A 27760-nucleotide genomic window follows, 5' to 3' on the forward strand; every position below is an offset into this window, starting at 1 on the left:
TTTGAATGTAAGCCCTGCCCCCAGCCCCAAATCATTTACAGGGCACATTTTTTTTTCCTATTCAAAATGAAAATAATTATACTGAATCCCAAGGGAGTAACAGGCTCCTGCTGCAGTGATGGGGCAGCGTGGTTAATGCCTGAGTGCTCCCAGCCTGCCCTCCCCCACCTCTGCCCTACAGCTGGAGAGATTTCTGGCTTCTTTCTTTCTCCCTTCTTCGAAGGGAAATAGCCTTGAGTGGTCAGATTTCACAGCAAAGAGCTGAAAAAGAGGAAGGAGCCTGGAGAGGAAAGGGACAGGAGTATCTGTGCTCTATGAGGACAATGATGAGAAGAAAAGTAAGATTTAAAAAAAACAACTTACAGAGGCTTTATAGTAGTTGAGAAATATACACAGAGGACTTGTATTTCCTTATTATTATTTTTTTAATTGTATGGAATGGATTCAATGCTGCCCTGGACTGGGCCCCTTGGGCTAGCTCTTTATAAGCATCACGTCTACAACCTAGAATCTTGATTAACAGCTATGGGAGAAACCGGGAGAAACGATGCACACTGCTTGTGGGCAACTTAAGTGTTAGGATCTTGCCATATTTGAGATCAGCTGCAATGTAACTAATCCGAAAGTAGAAGATGACCAAGTTTTGAAATGTGTTTGCCACATCTGCAGCTGGTCTCTGGTTATTCATCATGGTCCTCATTTAAATCATCTTGGAGACTGTGAATCCCATTCCACTCTTGACTCCCCCAGCTGTGTACCCCACCCCCTTGCCCATCCTGTCCAAACACTCCTCCCCACAATACACACCTTCTCTGCTTCCTCCGGCTCACTGAAGAATTGCTGGAAAATTGATGGAAGAGGATTGAGCAGTAGTAGGAAAACTGAAACCCTGTATTTCCTTGTTGCTAGGTCCTACCCTTATGAAATGGTGAAACACTGAGCTATTCTTTTTCTTGGATCAGGAGAAGAAACAGTGGACTTAAAATCTCCTGGGCAGTCATTCCAAGGACATACCAAATTTCTGCAGGAGCAAGTCCCCCCCGATATTTTCTGCTGCAGTGCAAAACATTCTTTTAAAAAAATCTCTAACATGATTATCTAACAGAAAACATTTTTGACAATTGTTATTGATTTATGATGGTATCAACCCCGATAGGCCATCCACCTGAGAGTTATAATTGGCAGAGAGGAAGAACAAGCCACGGTTACTGCTGTGGTTTAGCAAATGTGCTTAAGATAAAACTCTGTTCCCTTATGCTCAATTTAAAAAAGTATACAATGCAGAGAAAATGGCTAATATACTTAACCATATCTTGCTTTGACAGCATTTAAGATGTTAGGAAAGCTCAAAAGTACTAAGCAGCATATGAAAAATAAAAAGACCCATGCCTTGGATTCCTGGCTTGTCAAGACAAAGGTTCTAGACTCTTAGGCAGTAAATTACCTAAAAATGTTTGTGTGTGGTGGAAGAAGGAGTTTTGCACACACAGATTTAACTAGTGTTTTTTTTTTTTTAAATAAAGCATTAAAAACACGTGGTTAAAAAACTAAACTGTACAGGAATATAAAGTAAAAAGGAGAAGTTTCTGCCCTCCTTGTATTTCTGATCCACCCTCCTCCCATTCCACTGGGGTAACCATACTTCTTTGTAGGTTATTTCAGAAATGTTCTGGGCCTATAAGAACATCTTTCTCTCTCATTCTCCCCTTTTAAAAACCCTAATGGCATACTTTAAAATACTACTCTGCCCATTTGGACATTTTCTATTTAACAGTATATCTTGGACTTTTTTTTTCAAATTAGCTTTTTTTAGAACTAATTTCTTAACTATTTTTTAATTGAAAAGCAAATGCGTCACAGAAAGGAAGTGAGAGACAGCTGGCTTTAGACAAATATGAAATCATCCCTGTAAGGGCTAATTACCCTCCCTCTGGAAGGAGATTAGATGCAGACAGATTAGATTCATTTTTTTCTCTCTCAAATACACACGAAAGACTTATTATAGCTGGTTAAACAATGACTTGGGTGGATAATTTTATTGGGCCATATAATGAAATACCAAGTACTTTTTAATCCCCAAAATATAGAGATGAAGGAGATGGTCTCCTCCAGTGAGCAAAGTAACCTTTTTCTTTAGACCAACATGACAGTCTCCTGAGAAGCTTTCTCCCTTTTGCCTCTGTGGTGCTTCTCAAACAATATGTCAAAGTGCTCCAAAATGGTTGTTATAATTTCCAATAGTCCCTAGTGAAGTTATGGGAGGAGGTAGCACAAGTTTACTGGCAGACAAATCCAGGAGAAATTAGCTGAGGATTGGTAAAATGTAAACACTTGGCTCATGATCGTCTTGAGCCTCTAACCACCTCCACTGCTGACCAAAGAATGAGCAGCCTCAGGGCAGGCAGACTATGAATTTTTAAAAATTCTTCCTTTGGGAGATTTCTCCTACACAAACGAGACTGAAGAAAGTTCTCATCAACAAGCAACATACAAGACTGTGGACAAGTAGACAGGAAATGATGTCAAAAAAGTCAAATTTCGGGCAGACCGCGTGGCTCTGTGGTTTAACACCGCCTTCAGCCCAGTGCGTGATCCTGGAGGCCCGGAATCAAGTCCTCCATCAGGCTCCCTGTATGGAGCCTGCTTCTCCCTCTGCCTGTGTCTCTGCCTCTCTCTCTGTCTCTCATGAATAAATAAAATCTTAAAAAAAAAAAAAAAAAAAGTCAAATTTCACCAGAGGACACCAAGATCCAATCAGAACCCAAGAATCTCAGAGACAAATAATAAACTTGACACTGAAGGCCAAATCAATAATCAGAGTTGAGTCATTTACCATCATTATTTGCGTAGGTTTAACTATGTGGACACATTTCCTCACATTCATTGATTTCAGGGCTGAAAGAACCCTTAGTGACCATCTCTTTTAATAAATATAGAAATGGGCTAAAAAAAGATTTAGTGACTTGAGATCACACAGAGCTGGCTACTACAACCTAACACCCCCATGAATACACTTAAATGGGTATAAGAATGCCATACATGTAAAAAAAAAAAAAAAGATGTAATATGCATGACGGCCATTCCTGTTTAAAAAGCAGAAACAGCATCACATCATGGACTTTCCAGTACAATCTGGGTGACACCATTCAAGGGCAGGAGGGCCTTGAATTAGGAAACTGGAAGAGAGTGATGTCACCTGTAGTCACAGGCCAGAGATGGGGAGGCTGGCCAGGGATTGGAGAAGCTGCAGGGTCTGAGGTTCAAGAAGTCCATAGCAGGGGGATCCCTGGGTGGCTCAGCGGTTTAGCGCCTGCCTTCAGCCCAGGGCATGATCCTAGAGTCCCAGGATGGAGTTCTGCATCAGGCTCCCTGCATGGAGCTGCTTCTCTCTGTGTCTCTCATTAATAAATAAAATCTTAAAAAAAAAAAGCCTATAGCAGGAGCAAGGCAAGGTAGCTGTGGCAGGAGACTGGGGACCTGATATCTGCCAAGGACAGAGTATTTCCTCTTTTCACTCATTCTGACCAGCAAGGCATGCATTTAGGAGAGAAAGAAAGTCAGATTCCAGGAGCAACTTTTCTTCAGGTTTTCTCTCTCCTAAAGATTCTGCTTGTTAACTCCAGATTTATAGGTAACCACTCCCCTGCAATGGTATTAGTTAATGACTGACTGCTGTTTTCTGCTTACAGCAGAAAATTAGGCAGACTTTTCCAATTAATTTCATTTTTAAAAGTGTTGCTTAGCCCTGGCTGCATATTACAATCCTATGGGTAGCTTAGAAAAAAATGCTGATGTCAGAGCCTACCCCACTTAGATTCTGATTTCATTCGTCTGAGGTCCTAACATCCGTTTGAAAAACTCCCCAGGCGATTCTAATAATAAGTAGCTAGGGTTGGCATCATTGATTTAAAACATCAGGACAAGCTTCAGTCGACTAGCCAATTGTTTGCAAACAATTACAATAGCATCGTTTTCTTCACATCTGGCAATGTGATTTATTTAAAAAATAACGAAATAATTTGTAGAACATACAGTCATCATAGGACTTCCTTATTACCTATTCATTTTTGCTAAGTCAACAGATGGCTGAATTCAACAGTAAATCTGAATCTGTTGGTTCCACTGAATCCCATCTCCATTATCTTCTGTGTCCAAGTCACATCACAAAGATTTGATATAGGTAATCACTCCTCTTGATCTTTATGTTGACGATGTCTGGGCAGTCCAGGAGGCTTGGTACTTATCAGAGGTACCCGGACAGTTTGTCATTATGGGTCTTTCTGTGCTATGCAAATTCAGCAGAGAACTCAATGTGGGCTGGAATAGTTATGTGGAATTCCTTGTTGCTTTGGGGCTCTCACTTTTATCTAAGCAGAAAGTTAAAACTATTGCCTTCCTATTCTTGTCTCCTACCTCATTTTTTTTTTCTTCCCTTCTAAAACATTCCAGAATGCAGGAGATAGGAGTAGCAAAGACTCACGGATTTATAAAACAGAGTGTAAAAGCCATTTAGTTCAGCCACCATCTGAAACCAAGAGGCCTCCCCAAGCTCATGCACTAGACCACATCTGGAGATGGTCGTGGAACTGGGGACCTGACCCCCAAGCCTCATTCGGTTTAACATACTACCTGGTCTTTCAAAATAGCTCAGAGATATTCACGGTGGGGGGCGAAGGAGACTTCCTCCTTCCACAAGAGGTTTTCCAGCCATCTTCTCCTTGTCAAAACTAGATCCCTTCCAATCAAGGGCTGGCTTGTTTTTTTGACGTCTTCTTGGACCCATCTTGCTTAATTTGGGACAGGATAACTTCAGAACTTTGCTCCCTTCTTCCTAATTAGAGCCCCATGCTAATACTTGTGTGTTTTCTATTGTTACAATACTCCGGGTTCATGTGTATTTATTGAATGCCTGCTGTTGTCAAACGTCACAAGGTTCTCCATAAGAGTGAATATCGAGAGGACGGCCCAGCTCTGCAGAGCCTGGCTGGGGAAGGACCCCAGTAAGTGCGCTTGGGTTGCACTTGCAGGCTCTCCGGGTCTGGGTCCCTGCGCGCAGCTCAGGCCCAGGGAGGGGGGGGTTCAGGCTGGATGATGTACGGAGCCAACCGGGCTTTCCTTAGGGCTGGTGGAAGGAGCCAATAACTTGCCGGCACGGGAGGGAAGAGCCCACGAGTGGGCTCCTGCTGTATAGACTACACGGCGGGAGGGCGGCCGGCCCCCGACTCAGCCGAGCCCGAGGTCCCGCGGCGGTCGCTTCGGGAGGGAAGGCGGGCTCGCCAGGGGCGGGGCCTGGGAAGGGCGGGAGGAGGGGTGCGGCAGGAGGGGAGGAACCGGGAGGAGGAAGCCGGAGGAGCTGGAGGAGAGGGCGGCGGGAAAGGGCAGGAAGGAGAGCGGAAAGGAGAAAGCTGCGCGCGGAGGAGACGGGGAGGGGGAGGAGCCTGGGAGACGCCGCGGGCGGGGCCAGAGAAGGGGGCGGAGCCGGGGAGGGGGCGGGGCCGGGGAGGGGCGGAGCCGGGGGAGGGGCCTCCCAGGCCGCCGCCGCCGCGGGTGCGGGTGCGCGTTGTCCTCCCGCAGGCCTGGCCGCCGGGGCGCTCCCTCAGTCGCCGTTCCTCGAGGCGCGGGCTCCGGCGGCCCCGGCCGACTAGGACGCCCCGCGCGCCCCCCGCGCCCCCCGCGCCCCCCGCGGGCTGCCGGGGCCGGGGCCGCAGGGACGCCGCTGCGCCCGGCCGCCGCCGCCGCCGCCGCCTCCCTCGGCGCCCGGGGCCGGCATGGAGCTCTTCCAAGCCAAGGACCACTACATCCTGCAGCAGGGCGAGCGCGCGCTGTGGTGCAGCCGCCGCGACGGCGGCCTCCAGCTCCGACCCGGTGAGGTGGCGGCGCGGGCTGGCCCTGGGCCCGGCGCGGGGGGCGCGGAGGGGGCGCGGAGGGGGCGCGGCCGCCCCTCGGCGCGGGCAGCCGGGCGGGCGCCTCCTGCGGCCCAGGCGCGCGGGGCGGGGCGGGGCGGGGCGGGCGCGAGCCGGGGCGCTGGAGCTGTCAGGATTTCCTGAGGAGGGAGCGCCCGCCTCGCCTCTGCCCCTCCGCGGGGGACAAAGGGCCGGCGACCCTCGTCCCTCCCGCGCGCGCCTCCGCGTCGGGGTCCGCTCTGCTGCCCGGGGGCGAGGACCGGAGCGGAGCCGCGGGTCGGAAAGTTCGGGCGAGGGGCGCCTGGCCTTCACGGGAGCGCCTCCGGCATGTCCTTCCTGACGAGTTCTGGGTTCGAATCCGCTCCCGATCTGGGGCCGGAGGCGATCGTGCGGGTTCAGTGGGGCGTCCTGCGGGAGGCTCACTCCCTGTTGACATCTGTGTGTTTCCGGCCCCTTCTTGTTGAAGCTGTGACTTCGTTCTGGTCACCTGCTGGGCGCCCGGTTTAAAGCGCCTTCTCTTTGATTTTAGTATTACAACCGGCCTGCGTTGTAATGTTAAACTTTTAATAATGTTAAATGTTAAACTTTTAATAATATGACTCAGTGCTGTGCCATACAGGATGCATCGTGGGGCCATGTTTGGGTGAGCTGTTAGGAGGTGCCTAATCGGCAACGGTCAGTTGGCTTTAGGAAAACTGGTTGACAGCAGCCAGTGAGACGAGCGGCCCTGACCTCACAGAGCTGACAGGGGTCCCGGGGCGGTTGCCCTCAGCGGGGGACTCGGTAGCACCTCCCGGCTTGAGGCTGCCTGTTCCTTTTCCGAATCACCTCAGAGAGCTTTCACTTGAGAAGTGTGAGAGGATAGAGTTCTTTATTGTTTTTTCTTTTTTTATAAAGAGTATTCTTTTTTTAAAGATTTTATTTATTTATTCATGAAGGATAGAATTCTTAAATACCCAGAACATTTAAAACTTCTTTGTGACTCTTGTGTGTGATATAGACAAGGATGACACGGTGTAGGATTGGAAAGCAGGGAAAGAAAGTCCAAATGAGCATTTCAGTATCACAGCTGTTACAGTTTATAAGATGATTTCCGATATTATTATTTTTTCCCCCTTAATATATTAGTCCCACATCCCCACAAAACCTTACAGAGCAGGTGGTGGTATCCTCTTTTTCAGGTGAGAAGACAGGTTTGAAACTTGAGTAACTTGCTGAGCTCACAGAGGGCCTCCCCGCCCCCCACAACACACACACACTCTCGCAGGTTCCATTGCTTTTCTTTCTTTTTAAAAGATTTTTATTTATTCATGAGAGACACACACAGGCAGAGGGAGAAGCAGGCTCCATGCAGGGAGCCCAGTGTGGGACTCCAGGATCACGCCCTGGGCTGAAGGCGGCGCTATACCGCTGAGCCACCTGGGCTGCCCTCCGCTGCTTTTCTGTGAAGACCTGCTAGTTTGATTTGTGAGAGCAGTGAAGGAGAACTTATTTTTTCCTAGGCTCTGGGTGTATTTTTCTTGCCATTGCATTTTATTTCCTCTATTCAGAATGGAAGAGAAGTGACTGCACCCAGATAAAGTTCCTGATGATCTTGGGACAGAAGTTGTAGATAGGTTGATTTTGGCATTTTCCAGTCATTCTGTTCTGTTTTTCCTGATTTGACCATTTGCCTGGCGCGCGCGCACACACACACACACACACACACACACACACACTCCCAGGTTGGGGTAAGGCTTCAAATGCTCCTTGAAGAAAGGTAGATTGTGAAATTCTTCGGCTGTCAAAGAGCCAACCCTTTAGATTCTTAGGGCTGGACTATTACAGCTGGATGGAACTTGAGATTATCTCCAGTTTGTCCGACAGAACACTTTTCTGTGCCTCACTTCCTCTTCTATAAAATGAGGGTTGGGCTTTTGAGTCCTTGTACATCACAAAAATGTTTTTAAAACAATACCGATTTGTTCAGTGTAGATTTTGGACAAGAATTAATATGTTCTGTAAAGAAACAGGACGTCTCCAGGTGGTCACCTGTGAATTTGGGCAGTTGATTGAGACGTATGTAAATAGGGTAGACTTGATTATTTCCATTTCTTGGGCTGGTCTCTGGTTCCTCTTAGCCTCCAAGATTGACAGAGGTGAACCAAGCTAGTGGAATCACATGCAGTGAGGTAGGGACAAGAGTCTTCTGAATAGGTGGGGTTTTGAGTGAATTATTTGTCATTTTCTTTGGTTTGTGTCTTATACCAGGAGCTCTCCAGTCCTAATGGTTGCTTGGGGATAAATTAACTCCCCTCAAGTGAAGTAAATCAACTCTTCTTGGATGCTGGCTAGCAGCTTTCAGTGAAGGCTACTGAAACCCATACTTCTGAGCTAAAGAAGCTCAGATGAGTCACAGGCTTAAGCCTTTAAGGAATATTCACAGGGTAACCTGGGCTTAGATTTTGGATTAAGCCATGTGAGTTGTATTACTGTTTATATATCCAAAGTCCATATCAGAAGGTAAATTAAAATTTTTTTTTCTGAATAAAATGGCTGTAGTCTTTGCAATTAAGTTTATATCCCTTCTGAGGATACAGCAGACCACAGAGAGATGTAGACCAAAACTCCAGAGGAGGGAAGAGGCCATTATGTTTCTGAAGTAACAGCCTGTTTTGATCTTTAGGTGTTCAAGTGTAGCCAGTGAGTAAAGAATCCCATGCACTAAACTTTACTGAATAGTTTTTCCTATCCAGTACTCAAGATCCTGTCTATAGAATGGCTATTAATAATGGTATTTTAATTGGATAAGTGCTTTTCAGATCTTTTTCTATAGAATCATTTAATATGTCTTCATTTTATTGGATCTCTTCCCTCTGCTTTTATGGACAGTTTTGCTATTGTTTGTAATGACAGCATTTAAAATTTCATTGCTTCCTCTTGGCTATTTAACTGAATAGATTACTGACCAAGTCCTTTTCTTTTCCAAAGGGCAGTATTATAAAACCAAAAAAGCCTGTGGGCATTGTGGTTTTTGTTTGTGGCTATTGAACAACCTGAAACAGGACTTTTCTTTTTCCTAGAGACATCCGAAGAATCAGTATGGATATTTGAAGTTTAAAAGCACCATTTCCTTAGCCTGGAATGTTTATCAGTCCCTTTTCCTGCCAAATTTATTCTGGACCCAGCTCAGATACTGCCCCCATCTGGTGCTCACCCTGGCCCACGTCCCAAATAATTCTGGGGCAGAATTGTTGGTCACCTTAATCGTATTTCCAGGTGCTTTATATGCTTAGTACACACTTCCATTACAGCCCATACTGCATCATATAATAATTTGCTTGCTTCTTCCCTAGTGGACAGTGCATTTCCCAGAGCAAGGACCGTACTTACTCATCTTGGTATCTGGCTTTAGAGTGGTTAGGATGAAGAAGGCCTTTTTGGCCTTTGAGCTCACTCAAGTCCAAGTTTTTTCTTCTCAGTCCTATCATTATCATAAAAATAGGATGTTGGGCTATGCTTAATTTTAATTGTAGGCCCTGTTTTAGAATATCTTCTAATTGGGACAGAAAATCTCTGTCCACTTGGGTGAGGAAGTAAATATAAGGAAAGGTGACTTTTCACTTGTGTTTTCTGATAGAGCATCACCTTTTTTTTCTTTCTTTTTCTGTGTGGAAATCTTTGTGGTAGTAATCCTTATTTTCTTCTTTAACATTGTTTAAATATTTTCAGTTTTTTTCTTCCAGCTCAACACTTGAGTACTGTTACTTTTTCTGCTCTTTCCACTTTCTTAAGGTTAGTGAGGAGTCTGCCTTCATAGCAGACTGCTTTTTGGTGGATGCTTATGTCTTTTGCAGGGTAATGACTACCAGAGATTGTTTTATTTTCTACCGGGAAAATAAAGCTCTGTGTGAATATTTGATAATCTCCTGAAAGTGATGTTTTATTATCTGAGAATAAGGATTATAATTTAAAGACTTAAGGAGGAATATAATGTAGTCTACTATTGGGGAAGGGTGGTAGGGTCTTATCTCTTTAGTCTTAAAATTGCTCCTACTAGTCCTTGTGGCTTTGTCTGATATGATGGTGTTATGTAATTTCCTGCTGAGTATTGCTTCATTCTATTCTGAGACTGAGTGACCATAAAAAGATGGCAAAGCATCTGTCATATATATAACATTCATAAGCATGTAAACCATATTTATGGATATGATACTCTGAACGATGAATACCAGAGAACATTTTTTTGGAGGGGATAGTAGCTCTGTTAGAATTCACAGAAACCTTAAAAAGTGTTCCTGTTCTTCCTAGAGTTATTTTTTGATGAAAATTATTTTTAGTATGTCATATGAAGTTAACTTTTTTCAAATGAGAAATTATCGTTATAGAATTGAAATCCACATGGAACAGTTATCTCTTCAGGAATTGCATTTTATGAAACTAGATTCCATTTATTTAGAGATTGTTAGTGTCATTGGTATTTACTTTGGAAAAAAATTATTTTGAACTTGATCTTTTTAAAAACTCATGTTTACTAAAAAGTCACAAATTACCAAAATGTAACCAGGCGTTTGTATTTAAAAATTGATTATTGGGGCACCTGGGTGGTTCAGTTGATTGAGAGACTGATTCTTGATTTTGACTCAGGTCATGATCTTGGGGTTGTGGGATGAAGCTCTACACTCAGTGTGGAGTCGGCTTGTCCCTCTCCCTTTGCCTCCCTCCTCTCGTGTGTGTGCTCTTTCTCTCTCACTCTCTCTCTCTCTCTCATAACAATTTTTTTTAAAAGTTGATTATTAAATCTATTGTAAAAATCTTTTTAAATCATTTTGTTGAATAACTAGGGTTTTTAAAAAACTTATTTATTTATTCATGAGAGACACAGACTGAGAGAGAGAGAGAGAGGCAGAGACACAGGCAGAGGGAGAAGCAGGCTCCATGCAGGGAGCCGGATGCGGGACTCGATCCCGGGACTCCAGGATCATGCCCTGGGCCGAAGGCAGACGCCAAACCGCTGAGCCACCCAGGGATCCCCGAATAACTAGGTTTTGTTGTGATGTCTTTAGTCTTCAGTTTCTTTTAAATGGCTTATCAGTTTTATACCTTAAATCACTTTTCTCCCATATTTTATATTTCTAACAGATTAGCAATTTGATTGATTGTACACATTTATTTTTATGAACAATTGATGCATGCAAGGTAGAAAAGACCGGTTTTTTTTTTTGTTGTTGTTGTTTTTGTTTTTGTTTTTTTTTGAAAAGACCGTTTTCTAAAGTAACCCCCTCCCCTCTTCTTTAGCTTAAAAAAAGTCTAAGGTGATTGATGACATTTTCAATCAAGTGGTACAGATTTTGGGAAGTTTTTGTACATATTTTGTTGTCTACATTGTCAACTGAGATTAATAGTAGTAATAGCAACAGCTTTTATGTATAGAACATTTTTCTCAATCAGAAACTGCTCTAAGCCCTTGATATGTACTGTTTCCTTTCATCCCCACAATAAACATCAGGAAGAGGTTTTTATTATTATCCTCACTTTATAGGTGAGGCAGCGCAGGCACACAGAATAACTTTTCCAGCTTCACAACAAAGTAAGAGAATCTAACTAGCTTCTAACCCAGTATATGACTCCAAAGCCAAATTTTCCCCAATATTGACAAAAATGTTTTATAAACCTTTCTACCTTCTTGACCACAGGATTTATATTTTTATGGGTAATATCTGAAATGCATCTTTAGCTATCATAATGCTATAGGGTAGCTTATGGAGAGAATAAAAAAGCCTTAAATGTCAAAGCATCATATTGAGAAAGGATCTATATAGAACAAAAGGCTGATAATGGGACTACTGGTTGGTTCTATGACCCTACCTACCCCCTGCCCTGACTCCTTGTTGCAAACAAGTTTATGTAGTTGCAGGGAATGTTGTTATATAATAGATCGCCTAGTGATTTTTCCACATTATGGTCAGTTTATCAGATTACTCTTCTTAAGTTTTTAGAACATCTGCAGTTTGGGAAGGGAATAGATATAGGGTAGATCTTGGAGCAGAAACATTGATATGTATTGGCTGGGAACTAGTTCAGCCAGTGATGAGCAACCTGAAGCCTTTTCCAGTCTACCTTCAAGAGTCCTAGATCCAGTTTCACTGCATCCTTTCAGAGCACATAAAGCAGAGGGAGTGGAGGAGAGAAGGTCTTCAGGACAACCACCTTCAAAGAGGGCAAGAACCTTTGTAGAGTCACTAGTTCCTAGATGCTTGTATTCTGACCAGGCCTTAGCCAGCAGATGCCAGGACTTGCCAAAGGCCGGCTTCAGTGTCAAGGCCTTTTAGGCTACAGTATTCAGATGCCAGAAACCAGGGAGCCCTGACAGCTTGGTGTTTCAGAAATTTGGTCACATTGGTGCAGCTCCTGGATGCCCAGCAGCATGACTCCCCTTTGTCCTAACTGCCCAGCCTACTTCAGCCCCAGCAAGGAGAAAGAGGTGTAGATTCATCTCCACTTCCCTAGCACTTGGCCATAGCAGGTCTTCTATAAAAATAATAGTGAATTAATTGAAATGATTCTATTCCCTGGTTGACCCTGTGTACCTTAAGCAGCAAAGGGGTGCTGGGACGATTAAACAGAATATAAGAATAGAAGACCAGAACCTGCCTCTCTTGCCAAAAAAAAAAAAAAAAAAGTTCTAATTTCTTATTGTCATTTTATTCATAAAGAGAGGAATCTAACTTTTAAGTCTGGGATTCGATAAATCTGTTCTCTTTTTGAATGAAAATAAATGCGATGCAAAGACATTGATATTTTTCTCGAACTGGCCCTTATGCAAATAACAAAAATCACTTGTTGCTGATTCTGGTACTTGTGATTTTTGACAAAATTAGGTGATATATTTACAGATAGATACTAGATGATTAGAAAATCAAGCTAGTTTGTGCTATCGATTGTGTGGATTCTCATAGCCATAGTTTACTCTTGGTGTGTTTCATGGGGATTTAAAGGTGTTAGATCTTTGTAAGCTGTATTACTATCTTTCTATGAATAAACTGTAAACTGGTTTATTTCTGTTGAAATGTTTTGAAATATAACCTTTAAAAATCTAGTCTTGCAAACACAAGCCCTGGGAAGGTAACAGCAGTGTCCTAGAACCTCTAACAAATAATTACTTGTTATAATCACTATGTATATACTGACCATAATTGAACTGAGAAGAACATTTGGAGTATATTTAACAAAATAGAGAAGTAATACATTTTTAAAATTATCAGTAGCTGTTGATAATATGTTAAGTAATAATGCACAAGTAGCATTTTAGAATTGATGATAAACACTGAACATTTAGTAATATAGTACTATCACAACACATTCTGGTAGGATCTTAATTAAATCCCATGCTCTGTTAGGATGACTCATTTTCCGGTTGCTGCGAGACCCTTAAAGAAACTGCTCTCATTCACAAAAAAAGCATCCACTCCTGCCTGCTTTCTTTGGTAAGGCTGGTTGAATGAAATACAGGTTGATTTTAGGTCAGTGTTTCTTGTTTTTTCTTTTATTTAGTTTCAGTTAAGGTTCCTTCAAGTTTATCCATGCATTTCTTTAACTTGCTAGTGGGATATTTAAAAATACATTTTCTTTATGAATTTTTTTTACTTTGAAACAACTTTTTACTTACACTGAACCTCAGATGTCACAGTTTCTGCAATGGCAAAAATATGCAATTTGAAACAATCACAAGATCTGAAATATTAGGAAATTTTAAACACTGCTATAATGCTTTTTGAGTAGTTTGCATGTATAATATTAATGACACTTCTGAATACCATTTTACATTGTTTTTATGTCAGGTATATACATTCTTCTCCCTACTACAGGCATATATATCTCCCCCACCCTTGGGTGACAGACCAAATTGTTGAGCAGAGTAATAGTTTGCTACTCTCCCTTCTGGGCAGTTGTGCTTCTTGACTTCCAGGATTCACATCTAGTAGCTATTTTATTTATTCCCCTTTACCTCTTTTCCAGTGCACATCTCCCTTGTCTTACAATGGAGTTACTTCCTGAAAACCCATTGTAAGTTGAAAATATAATTTGAAAGTGCATTTAATACACCTAATCTATCAAACATAGCTTAGCGTAGCCTGCCTTGACCATGCTCAGAACACTTCAGTTAGCCCACAGGGAAAATCATCTAATGTGAAGCCTCTTTTATAATCAAGTGTTGAATGTCTCCTGTAATTTATTGAATACTGTACTGAAAGTGAAAACAGAATGGTTGTATGGGTACACAATGCTTGTGAGGTGTGTGGATTGTTTACCTGTGGGATCACATGGCTGACTGGGAGCTACAGCTAACTGCAGCTGCCCAGCATTGTGAGCCTATGGTATGGCTTAACACTAGCCCAGGAAAAAAAAAAAATCAAAATTTTAAATTCTAAATACAGTTTTTACTGCATGAGTATTGCTTTTGCATCACTATAAAGTTGAAAAGATGCAAGTCAGACCATCGTGAGTGGGGGACCATCTGAACTCCCTTTTCGAAAAGAAGCAGCCTCATTTCTTCCCTGTAATTTTGTAATTTTGTGTTCTGGTTCTTTCTCCTTCCAAATTCTGTTCAGTCTGAAATTCTGTGAAGTCATTTATTTATTTCAACATTTATTGAAGACCTGTCTGCTGTGCGCTGTGCCAAAGAAGAAGGTAGATGGATAAGGACGCTGTACCCTCACTGGGGATGTGCTCCAGTGTGGGAGAGACATACACAGGATTCTAGAGTGACACATGCTGTGACAGAGCTTAAGGTCCAGTTGTGTTAGGAGGCTTGGATTGGGTATTAAAGTTTGAGGTTTTAGTGTTTTGTTTTGTTTTTTCCAAGGTGGTGAAAATCTGTTTTCCTTCCTAATAAAGAACATGGGAAGAAAAGTGCTTTTATTTGATTCTGTGAAGTTTCTTCCAGCTCTAAATAGTCTGATTGTTTCTCTCTGTAAGAGTAGAAAGCCATGGAAAAAACTAACTGTATACACTAGTAGACTCTTATGGACTTTTTTTTTCTTGGCAGACATAACTCTGTATGCATAGTGGCTTCGTTCTAATTGGTACTCAAAAAAAAAAAAAAAGAAAAAGAAAAAGAAAAAAAGGTTTATGAGAATGAGTAGTTCCTAATGGCCAGACTGAAATAGTACAGGCTCTCCCGCTTACTTCCCGCCTACAGGACACTGTGTTTGATCTAGAAACATCTTTATTTGAGGGCAATTAAAAGGACAAAACCTAGACCTGAGGGTGAATTTGAAGGCAGAGTTTTTTGTTGGAGGAGACCTATGGGGGCAGAATGACTATACAAATAATCCTAGATGGAAGGAGTAAGAGAATTGAGCAAAGTTTCCAAGAAAGGCTTGGAAATGATTTAAACACCACCTGAGAGTAAGGTTTCATCTATTTAATTATTGAAGTGCTAATTTTATGCATCTTGGTTGCGAGCTCTAAAATGAGGAAAGAAAATACCAATTGCTCTGATTTAGCTTTCAGGATCCTATTTCTGAAGATAATATCAAAGCAGTTTTGGGGAGCACAGAAAGTGAGGGGTAGATCCCAACACATTGCTGCTCCTTGGGTAATATATTATGAATTTATTTGAGGATTTGTCTAATCCTTATTTGAACTGACTATATTGTCAGCTTCTTAAGGTAATGAGTTTGGAAAATTGTAATTTAAGCTGTACTTACCTTCATTTATTCTCAAATTCTGTCTTTTTAATTTTTTTATTTTATTTTATTTATGATAGTCACAGAGAGAGAGAGAGAGAGAGAGAGGCAGAGACACAGGCAGAGGGAGAAGCAGGCTCCATGCACCGGGAGCCTGATGTGGGATTCGATCCCAGGTCTCCAGGATCGCGCCCTGGGCCAAAGGCAGGCGCTAAACCGCTGCGCCACCCAGGGATCCCTCAAATTCTGTCTGTTAAATGTGTCTCCTGTACTAGTGTTCTGAATGTACTGTGAAGTCTATGCCTTCCATAATTTTATACATTTCCAGCAGGTCCTCCCAGGACCTGATTACATTGTCTGAACTTGCACAAGTCTTTTTTTCTTTGATTTGTCCTCTGTCCACATCTTGAGATGTGACAGTTGGGACTTTACATGTCAGAGAATCATAACAATTTTTAGATTGGTTATTATAGAGCTTAAAAAACAATTTCTGATATCCTTCATCATTGTGGTCAAAACTTTGTGGCTCTGTTACTGCACCATAATTAGATCCCTGTTTTAATAGAAAAGTCTAGATAGTCTTAAGATGCCTTTCCTAAGTAATGTCTCTCACCTTTTAAGTATTCTTAGGGTTATTTTTTGAAATAGTTCTTTATACTAGTTTAGATCAGCTTTTATGCCAACTATGTTTTGAGACTTTATGTAGTTTGTAGTACTTTATTTCATGAAGGTGTTTCAAGGCCTGCCTGGTGCAGGAGTCATCTATAAATCAAAGTGATATAAAATTACTAATGCAGGTTCCACCCAATAACCTACAATCCCTTAGACGAGTAATTCTCAATCTGCTGGTACATTAGAATCACCTCTGGGAGATTAACAAAATACTTGTGCCAGGGCCCCACCCTAACCACCTGAGTCAGACTGTCTTCAAAGGGTGGGGCCCAGGGATCTGCATTTTCTAAAGCTCCTAGATGATGATCATAAGAACCCAGGATCAGCAACCGGTGTGTTGGAGTTCACACTGGGAAATCACCAGCTGCTAGAACTTCTAAATTGGATTAACTCTTTAGCTTGCTGAATGCTGGAAAATAATTACCATTAGAGAGTTCAAAGAAATGTGTATCAGACTTTGCATTTATAAGACAGCACCTGAGTCAAATTATTCCCTAACCTGTTTTCCTTAATTAAATTTTGAGAATTGAAGCATGAGCTAACGATGGGAACTTACAGTTCCTCATGTTAGAACCCTTTTCCTCATCTGTTTGACTTTCATGTTGGTGATTGTCTCTTCAGAGCAATAATATCCTTTGTCTTTAGCAGGAAATGAAACTTGGGTCTGCTTGTTTATGCATACTCTAGCACCTTTTTTTTTTTTTTCCTCCTTAAAGACACAAGTGAAACTGCTATAAACTTCAGTAGATGTGTGAGACCCAAGCTTATCTTGGGCTGAAGGAGTGCCAGTCACTCTGGGCTCTTGGAATGAATGACTCATGCACTCTGAAGGCACACAGTATTTAATCACTTGTTTTCTGTGTACCAGGAAGAGGAGGGCATGTGAAAATAGAAGCCATGTACTGCCAAATGGGTCTGAAATAAGAGTGGAAATGTTGACCTAAGGGGTCAAACAATTGAGCTATGACAAAATACCTAAATATCTTTGGGTGTGTGTTACTTTAATTATTCCATTATTTTAATTTAAATTTGGCGCTATTTCAAAAGTGCTATACTTTGATAATTTGTAAGCAACTCGACTAGATAACTTTGAAATTCCTAAATTTTAAAACCAATCTGCCAATTTCGGAGGTTTCTCTTTTGATTTGTGTGACACCTTGGATGGTATCTTTTGAAGGAAAGATTAGAAAGCAGTATGTTTGTTGGAGCAGATCCATCACATGGCTCTTCTTTGTGGAAGGATAGAAGCCCACTGGTCACAATCTCTGCCGTGCCATTGCCTTCTGCCTCCAGAGTAGCCATTAATATTGGTGACAGGGTGGCCAATACTGAGTATAATTGCTACCTTGTTCAGACTGATATCATTTACATGTGTCCTCTGTATACATAGACTCTGCTAATGCCCCTTTTATTTCCTTAGTGAAGAGTAACAGGTTAAAAAACATACACACATTTTGAAGTGAACTGTGTGCAAGGTGCTGTACCCGGCAACAGAGTCATAGCAGTTCAGAAAGACCCACTACACTCCCTTCTCGTACCATTTACATTACCTGTTTAGGCTTTCCTTTCTTGTTTTGTCTTGCCTTTACATTGGTAAGGGAAGCCATGTGCCCCTGCTAGGCCTTTTAAGATAATTTAAAGTTTACTTGAATTTTCAGGTAAGTCTTCCATTGTGGGTAATCACAACTGCATTATTTATTATATTTATTGAAAAATAAATGCTTTTAGTATTAAAAGCACCATATTGGAAAGGACTGGTCTTTTGGGGCTTCCTTTAAAAACAGTAAAAACAAGATGTTAGTCTTATTAAATGTCACTAAAGATAAGCAGTTGATAGGAGAAATCCATTTTCCATTTCAATCTTTCATGCTTACTTTTACTTAATTATTCATTCATTTGGTTCAATAACTATTAAATGAGTGCCTGCTACCAGTGGCAAATAAAACAGGCATGGAATTAAATAAACTGAGAAGTTGAGACTTAAATCTCTCCCTTTAAGTAGTTAGTCGAAATTGTACATTTATTATAATTATTAATATATCAGGAGTTATTTCTACTTTTTATTTGTTTTCCATTATTATGTATACGTGGTTTTGTTGTTGTTTTTCTTTTTCCTACCACTTTCTCCTGTCTCCCTAGCTTGAATTTTCACCAGGTGTCTTTCTGTTGCTGATTAAAAGTTATACATTCTATTTATATTTCTCCATGGTTTCTCTGACTTAGTACCCAATACTTACTTTCACTTGCATAATGAAAGTGTACCACTATTCGTGTCTTTGCCCCAAGTGTATTTTTACCTCCTTTTAGATATTACCTCTTCTAGATTCTCCCCCTCTCCTGTGTAGAGGATTTAGGGGAACGTAGGAAGCTGGCCCTCAGTTTGCCATTTGGACCTAAATCAGGTTGCTGGGACTGAGACTGGAGTTACAGTCTAGTTTTGAGCTACATCAGAGCTTCAGGTCCACATTTCATGTTCTGAGGAAACAGGGTTCCGGGGGCATAGAGATATTTTCATAAAATATCTTTTACTCTGAGAAGGCTTTCAGGAATTATGGTCCTGCTATAATATAAGATTTAATAAGTAAAAACATATTGAAGTTTTTCCCCCTCCTTTCTTTAATAAAATCCATATGTAGACCCTTGAAATAAAAATCTTGGAGATATTTGAGTGGTAAGAACCTAGAATTTTAAACACCTGTACATTTCCCAACTTGAACTAAAGGTTATCAAATGTTTATATGCCACATGTTGTGTTGGGCACTTTCACATAATTCTCTCGTTTGATACTATTACAAGCCCTGAAAGTTAGATGGAGTTTCCATTTACAGCAGAGGAGCTGTTGTCGAGAGGGGTTCAGAGACCGCAGTGGAGCTGAGATTCTTTCACCTGGGGCACGGGGTGCAGAGTGCAGGTGGTAACCTCATTGTGCCCACATCTCTGGACTTCGTCTAATCTCCTCATTCCAGTATCTGCCCAGACCACCCTTGTGCACCTGGCCCTGTCCTGTCACCTGGATCTCTGGCTTTAGGCCCACCCTCTCATGCCCATCCTCCACACACTGGTCCTCACATTCACTCTCCTACACAGTCTACCCGTCTGGACAGAGTGGCTCCTGCATTTACAACAACCCCCTGTGCCCCAAAGTGATCCCTGTGTAGTTCTGCAGCCTCCTCCTTCTAGCTTAGCTCATAGTACCAAACTGTCTAGAGTCCTTTCTGCATTCAGTAAATATTTGCTTTCCTATTATGCATTAAGCAGCCTGCCAGATGTAGGGCTGACAAGAGAGTTTTGAATGAGCCAGATTGGGGGAGGTCTTGGCCTGGACAAGGATAGTGGTGGTGGGATTGGAGAGAAGTGAAACATTCATCAGATATTGAGAAAATCAATAGGACTTAGGGAGGAAGAAAAGCATTTTGGATGTCTCCCAGGTTCTGGCTTACGCAGCTGGAATGATGTCGGTGAGCTGAAAGCCCTGTACAAATGTAAAACGAGGGTATTACACTCGAGAACATTTTGTAGGGAAACTTAGAGTGTTAGAGGTACACTAAAAAGAACCCCAGACTAAGTGGGAAATGGTGTTCTGATTTTGACAAGCCTGTGTTGTATGGGGCATGGCCAGCCCTGACATTTTTATCTGAAATAGATCCAGTGACCTTAACTTAGCCACTGTAACTAGTGAACCCTTCTGTGTGATTCACTGTAAATTATCTGACCTCAACTTGCTGCTCAATTCCATGCCATACTTTTCTTTGCCCGTTCAGCATTTTGGAACCTGCTGTGTACCATGTACTGGTACCATGTACCATGTACTGGGGACGTAAAACTGAATGAGACTAGATCTCGATGAGCTTCCTCTTCAGTCAGGGATATAGGGAAGTCAGTAGTTGGATGCATTACACCAAAATAAGGTGCCATGATGGAAATATGAGCAAGGTTTAGGAGGGCCACAAAAGAGTGCTTGATCAATTCTGCAGGGCACATGGAGTAAGGAATATATCTGGGCACACCAGTGACTCTTGTTCTGAGTCTGGAATGAAAAGCAGGCAGAAGTGGGTGGGGAGCAGCATTCCAGACCCAGCCTGCACACACTTCTGGGTGGTTGCAGGAAGGCTGGGATGCTGGGGGTTGGGGAGAGGCAGGAGGAGGGTGGACACGACCAGCCTGACCAGCCCGTGCAGAACTTTCCAAGGAATTTGGACTTTGTCCCTAAGGCTGTGGGGAGTAGAAGTGATACATTTGGATTAGCAATGTTCATATTTATCCTTTTCTAATGCCCACTGTATTTTGTTCACAATATTAATTAAACTAATTCATTAATTAGACAAAACTAGACTTCAGGGGAAAGAGCACTATTTAAAATAAAGGCAGTCACTCTATCCTGATGAACTGTTGTTCACCAGGAAGGCACATTAATCCTGAATGTGTATGTGCCTGACAATGCAGTCTCAAAATAAAAAGCAAAAATTAAGAAGAAATGGAAAAATATACACAAAGTATGAGATTTTAAAAAAAATCTCTCAAAAACTTTTCAGTTAAGAAGTCAAGAATATTAGCAAGTACGTACAGGAGTTGAGCTAAATAATCAACAAAGTTGATATAATGAGCCCTAACGTTAAATAGTATGTTCAGATGTTTGAGATCCATTCTAAGGAATACTTTATAAATCGTGTCCTGGTGAACACATACCTGTATGTTTGTACCAGAAGCAAGAAAGTTTTGTGGAGTGTTTCTCTTCACCTGGTGCAGTTTTTTATTTACCATTCTGTTTCATTGATGTGAATGCTGATCTCATTATGCAAAATTGATTTCATGACCCACTAATGGATTGACATTTTTTTTAAGAGATTTTGTTTATTTATTCATGAGAGACAGAGGGAGGCAGAAACATACACAAAGGGAGAAGCAGGTTCCCTGCAGGGAGCCCCATGTGGGACGTGATCCCGGGACACTGAGATCATGCCCTGAGCCAAAGGCAGAAGCTGAACCACTGAGCCACCTAGGCGTCCCTGAGACCATTTTTCTTGAAAACACCGAGTTTCAAGCATGCATAGAAAACTGACTTTTTGGGTTCCTCTCACCATGCCAAGCCTTGGTTCCCCTCTCATCCCCCTCTGTCCTCCTCTGCCAAAGCTGGGAGGACTTTGGCTCCTGTTTTTACTGAGTCAAGGCCATCTAATCCATTCCTTTGCTGCTTCTCAGTGGCTATATTTAGCCTTTCACCTTCCAGACCTAGAAAAAGGTAGTGTCATTTCTTTCCAAGGGCAACTTTTACACCTGTACTTTTGATTTCATCATCTTCTATTTTCCTCCTTGAATATCTCCTTTGGTTCTTCTTTCTTCTTGATCATCCTATTAGGAACTCAGTCTTCATGGGTTTAACTGGCTCTCTATCTGGACCTCAAAGATCATCTGTGACTATTCTTTTTTGTCACTAGAGCACAGAACTTGGTCATGTTTATAGTTTTTTTTTCTAGTTTTTTTTTTTTTTAAGTTTTTAATTTCTTGAATGGCTGATGTATTTGCCTGGCTCAAAATGTCAAAGATGGGAAAGAGTATTAAGTTAGGAGGTTCTCACCCACCTTTTCTTTTAGCTGCTGTATACCCTGTCCCTTGTGCTCATTCTCCTACTCTGGAGAGAAGAGAGGTTTCAGTGGCATTTTTTATTTTACTTATTCTCTTCCTGTCCTTCTTTGGCTTCCTATGTGGTGGTTCGTGTTAACCCCCTGTGCATTCTTCACTTACTGCCCACCCTGCCTCTGGGCTACATAGCTCCAGGTTGTTTCAGGCTAAGACTCTGGCAACAACCTAATTAGTTGTTCCTTTCCTTATTCTCAGGCTCTCTCTCCTGTCAATGCTGTCAGCTAACCCCTGACTGTCATCTTGTTTTATGTATGCCATTATCTGCCTGCCCTCATCTCCAGGAAGCACACACTCCTTAGTTTTTTATTCACATCTCCTCAGAGTTGGCCTCTTTACTTTTTCCAGTCTTATCAATCCATATCGTCTACAGCCATTGGTCTTCTGTTCCAGACAGCTGCTCCTTTATTTTTATGTCTTCTAGCCTGGTATAGCGCCTGGTTTCTGGCAGGTACTTAATAAGTGTTTCTCCACTAAAGGGACAAATTCAAGACCAAACCTTCTACTTTCCTCTGCGTTATTCTTCTTGCTGCTTTTCTTATGCTTAAAGTTCCACTTCAATGTAATGGTTCCTGGCTGCTTTACCTCTAACTTTGTCTTCCTCTTCCGTATTTCTAGAGCTCATTTGGTACCCAAAAGGTAGAGTCCTACAACTGTGGTCTGTTCATCCGAGGTCAGGGTACAGGGTTATGGGCAGTTGGAGCTTGCTCTTTAGAAAGGCATCTGTGTTGGTAGATACTGAAGCTTGGCCTGCCTGATACAGAGATTCTGGTGCATTGTTTGAAAAAAAATCAGGGTGGGGTGCCTGGGTGGCGTTGGTTGAGCGTCTGCCTTTGGCTTAGGTCATGATCCCAGGGTTCTGGGATGGAGTCCCACGTTGTGCTCCCTGCTAAGCAGGGAGCTTGCTTCTCCTTCTCATACTCCCCCTGCTTGTGCACTCTCTCTCTCTCTGTCAAATAAATAAAATCTTAAAAAGGGTATTTTTAGGCTGTACACCAACATGAATCCTAGTAGAGTAGTTAGACTGTTAAAAATGAACAAGGAAATTAATAAATACTTAATACTGAGTAAAGAACAATTTTAACTGTAAAGATAATGGAAAAAGGAGTGATACAAAAATTAAAAACCAGTACAAACACGTCAGAGTCGACATCTTTAATATAAAAGGATTTAAATCAATAAGGAATATACAAGAAGTGTTAGAAGATATGAATGAGAAAATCCTAGAAGAAGAAACATAAGCAGCTAATTTTATAATTAAATGTTTAATTTTACCTGCAGTGAAAAGAAAATAAACATCATTTAGGCAACGGATGCCAGCAAATGAGAACAATTTAAAAAGAAATTCTAAATGGTGACAAGAGTACTTTAAAACAAGCACTTTCCTATGTTTCTGGCAGAAGTCTAAGTTGGTATAACCCTGTAGAAAGCAGTTTGGTAATATCTGGAAGCTTTAAATTTTCTTATATGTCTTCACTGACTAATTTCATTCCTAGGAATCTCTCCTAGAGCTGTTAATTACAGAGGCAATAAAATATTTGCATAATACTCACCATTTATAACCTTATTTATTTTTAAAGATTTATTTATCTTAGAGTGAGAGCAAGTGTGCAGGGGAAGGGGCAGAGGGAAGAATCTTTTTAAAAATTCTTTTAATTTAAATTCAATTTAGTTAACATGTAGTATTAAAACATTAATAACATATAGTTTCAGGAGTAGACTTTTCATCAGTGCTTATTACATCAAGTGCCCTCCTCAATGCCCATCACCCTAGTACCCCATCTCTCCAGCTCCCCTCCAGCAACCCTCTGTTTCCCATAGCTAAGAGTCTTTTATATTGTTTCTCTCTCTGTTTTGATTTTTACTTCCCTTTCCCTATGTTTATCTGTTTTGTTTCTTAAATTCCACATGTGAATGAGTAAAGTCTTATGGTGTCTTTCTCTGACTTATTTCACTTAGCATGATGCCTTCTAGTTCCATCATGTCATTGCAAATGGCAAGACTTTTTTCTGATGGCTGAGTAATATTCCATTGTATATATACATGGCATCTTCTTTATCCATTCATCTGTTGATGGATATCTAGGCTCTTTCCTTAGTTTGGCTATTGTGGACATTGCTGCTGTAAACATTGGGATTCGTGTGTCTCTTTGAATCACTATTTTTGTATCCTTTGGATAAATACTTAGAAGTGCAATTGCTGGAGTCATAGAGTAGTTCTATTTTTAACTTTTTGAGGAACCTCCATACTGTTTTCCAGAGTGGCTGCACCAGTTTGCATTCCCACCAACAGTGTAAGTGGATTTCCCTTTGGGAGAGAGAGTCTTAAGCAGACTCTGCACTGAGTGCAGAGCTCTACGTGGGGCTAGATCCTAAGATTACCACCCCAGCCAAAATCAAGCATTGGCCACTCAACGGACTGTGCCACCTAGGTACCCCATCACAGTATTATTTAATAATAAGGGAAAACTGAAAATCACTTAAATGTTCAAGAGTAAGGAAGTGCTTCCTTTAGTGGAAAATTATGCAGCCCTGAAGTTACAATTTGGAGAGTATTTTAAAGACATGAAATGTTACAAGAAAAAAATTAGCATATACTGTTATATTTGCAGTCTTGTGATTCCATATGCATACAGACATATGACCTGAAACATAGCAAAATAAGTTATTTGGCTGGTGGGATGGGAGTGATAAAATATTTTTTCCCATTTTATACAGTATGGCTTTTATAATGAGAATGCATATTACTTAAAATGTAAATATTATCTTATTGGTTAGTTCCATGTATAGATTCTTTTTTTTTTTTTTTAAGATTTACTTATTTAAGCGCATACACAGAAAGAGACAGAGACAGAGGAGAGACAGAGAGAAAGCAATAGCAGGGGGAGGGGCAGAGGGAGAAGTAGGCTCCTCACTGAGCAGAGAGCCCAATGTAGGGTTAGATACCAGGACCCTGGGATCTGTATAGGTTCGTAGTACAATGGTTAAGAGGATAGGCCATGAGTCATGCAGGCCTGGCTTTGAATTACAGTTCTGCCCAAAGAGAAGTTAACTTTATTTGCCTCCCACTAAATATATCATTAACAACAAAGACATTCAAGATACAATAGTCAAAACTCAAATGAATTTGGAGACTATGAATTATTAAGTCTGTAATTACCCCATGAGTTACTGATTGATTATGAATTTCACTAAAATAAAATTTAAGTGGTAATAATTAAAATGTTATTTTAATTTTCTACTAAAGGAGATACTGTTTTCATTCTTGGTAATTTTTTCTAGTCTTGAGCTACCCACTAGGGTTACATTTATCTCCATGTATATAACAGCCTTTTGCAACCTGCATTTTGCAAGAGAATTAAGCCTTGCTGTCCTCACATATCCACTGAGTGTAATGAATTAGCCTCTTGCCTGGTCGTCTAGAATAGTATAAATTATGTGCCGTTCTTGGAAGAATTGAAAAAAGTCACCCAAAGCAATCTGTTCTGTTCTGAGCAACCCTCCCTCGGATGGATGCCTGGCATAGAATAGGCACTCAAGAAATGGCATGGCTCTTAGTGTTTTTGCCATAGAAGTCACATAAAGGAGCACCGACTTTCTGGATTTCCTTGCTTGGTGTAAGCTTCTTTGGGAAAGGGTATTTTCCAGGATGTGATCCAGTAAGTGGACATCTCCATGGCTGTTCCTCAGGCCTTGTCTTTGACTCTGGGACTGGCTCTGGGCTGCAGGCCAGTGGAGGACTCTTCTGATTTGCCCTCTCCCAGTGTACCAGCTTCTTTCCTCCACTGCAGGGCGCCAAAGTACTGCCTCCCATCTGAGTAGAGTTTTGGCTTGTCATTTCCCTTCCCCCCATAACTGTCCTTATAGCAGAAACCTTATTCAGGCCTTGGATTTAATACTTTCCCACAAATTGCTTTATAGTAATGTATTCAGTTTTGGATGTTCATAACTGCCCTTTGGGGATATCGATCATTTAAAATAGTGCTGAAGATTGTGTTTTAATGTTTTCTGATGAATATTTTCTTATGATTGCTTTTTATTTTATTTTAGCTACGGATCTACTTCTTGCCTGGAATCCCATTTGTTTGGGATTGGTAGAAGGTGTTATTGGGAAAATTCAACTTCATTCAGGTATGTTTCTGTAAAGTCCTTAAATCTGTTAAATTTAATGTAGCATTCTATGGCATTTTCTTCCTTAAGGATGAATGTGGATTCTGTTTAATTCCTTTGCCCTAATTTTAGGTCTGCCCAAAGTAGGTCTATTTCCATATAAGTTTCATGAAATGAAAATAAAGCTTTAGAGAAAAGAAAGGGAGGTATAATTTTACAATCCTTTCTTTCTCTTAATAGGTATTTAATACTTTTTCTTTTCTTTATGTGTCAGGAATTATGCTAGTTGGTAGAACATAGTAGTGAGGAAAAAAAACTGACCAGTGCTCACCCTTGTGGAGCTTACATTTTAGGAAGACAGGCGTCAGTAAGTAATCACTAAAGTAAATGTGCAAGTACTTGGTAATTGTGGTACATGCTCTGACAGAAACACCAACTATGCTGATTTCAAGGGAGAAGGAGGTTGGAGAAGGCTGGCAAGGTAGGCAGGTGGTGGACCGTGACTGACCAGGTTTGAGACAGTTGTCCATTCTGGATACAGTCAACTCTGGCCAGGTGCTCTAACGAGGTAGGCAAATTGATGAAAGGTCTAGGTTATTCACCAGACCCTTGTTTTGAAGACAGACTCTTGTGTCTGGGATTTGGAGGGAATTTTGATGATGAGAAGAGAGATGTTACATAGGCAGGTTCCCAAAAGTCCCGAAAAAGACTAACTGAAATATTTTAAGCACTGTATTTAAATATCTATCTGTTTTTCTTTTGGCATCATTTTTAATGAGTTACGAAATATAGGCAGCTTTGCCATTATTACCATGTAATTGGGAATCTAGCTATCTCTGTAGTATGTCCTTCCTTATTCTAAAATAAAATTGTTGTGGGGTGCCTGACTGACGCAATGGGTAGAGCATGTGACTCTTGATCTCAGGGTTGTGGGTTCAAGCCTGACGTTAGATGTAGAGATTACTTAAAAATAAAATCTTTTTTTTTAAGGTTTTTTTTTTTTTTTTTTTTAATTTGAGAAAGAGAGCGTGCGCAAGCACACAAGTTGAGGGGGAGAGGCTGAGAGAGAGGGAGAAGCAGGCTCCGCACTGAGCAGACAGCCCACATGGAGCTCAGTGCTAGGACCCCAAGATCATGGCCTGAGCCAAAGACAGACACTTAACAGACTGAGTCACCCAGGGACCCCAAAAATAAATCTTTAAAAAATTGTTGTGCATTTGGGAACTAGGTTGATTCCTGTGTGTTAAAAAGCATGTATTGCCTGCGACGATCTAATTTTCCTTTGCTAGATTCTTTGATTATTTTTTAAGGTTTATTTTTATTATGAAATATTTCATAGCTGCATAAAACTGTTTACCACAGATATACAGTATAGGTTGTTGTAAAACACACATATCTCTGCCACCCAAACTAAGAAATGAAACACGACCAATGTCTTTGGATCCCTCACTGTGCCTCCCTCCAAGTGTGTCCCGTTTTCTTCTCTTCAGGAACACTCACAGTTTTTAATTTTGTGTTTATTATTCCCTTGATTTTCATTGGTGCTTTTATTACATATGTATTCCTAAATAATAGGACGCTAAGGTTTGTATTTGGGAGACTTTATGTAAATGATACCATTTGTCTTCTACTTCCCTCTACCCCCAACTCAACCTGATATTTGTGAGATTTATCCACATTGATGTATGAAGCTTAGTTCTTTAATTTTCACTGTTGTAGGACTGTATCATAATTTGTACTTCCTCTTGTCAGTGTGATTGTTTGGGGG

The 27760-nt window shown here is 41.2% G+C and overlaps 1 protein-coding gene across 2 annotated transcripts in view; it reads left to right on the forward strand.

Annotated features, from left to right (window-relative positions):
* The first annotated feature begins 5710 nt into the window (after positions 1-5710).
* INPP5F (inositol polyphosphate-5-phosphatase F) overlaps positions 5711-27760 on the forward strand; it is an 87312-nt gene continuing 65262 nt past the window's right edge. For both annotated transcript variants that reach the window (XM_049103637.1, XM_025467426.3), the window contains exons 1-2: positions 5711-5865; positions 25933-26013. In XM_049103637.1, the coding sequence (XP_048959594.1) occupies positions 5769-5865; positions 25933-26013 (178 nt within the window). In that variant the 5' untranslated portion in view covers positions 5711-5768. The remainder of the gene's footprint in view (positions 5866-25932; positions 26014-27760) is intronic.

The sequence above is a fragment of the Canis lupus genome, chromosome 28 (assembly GCF_003254725.2).
Source record: "Canis lupus dingo isolate Sandy chromosome 28, ASM325472v2, whole genome shotgun sequence".
NCBI lineage: Eukaryota > Metazoa > Chordata > Mammalia > Carnivora > Canidae > Canis > Canis lupus.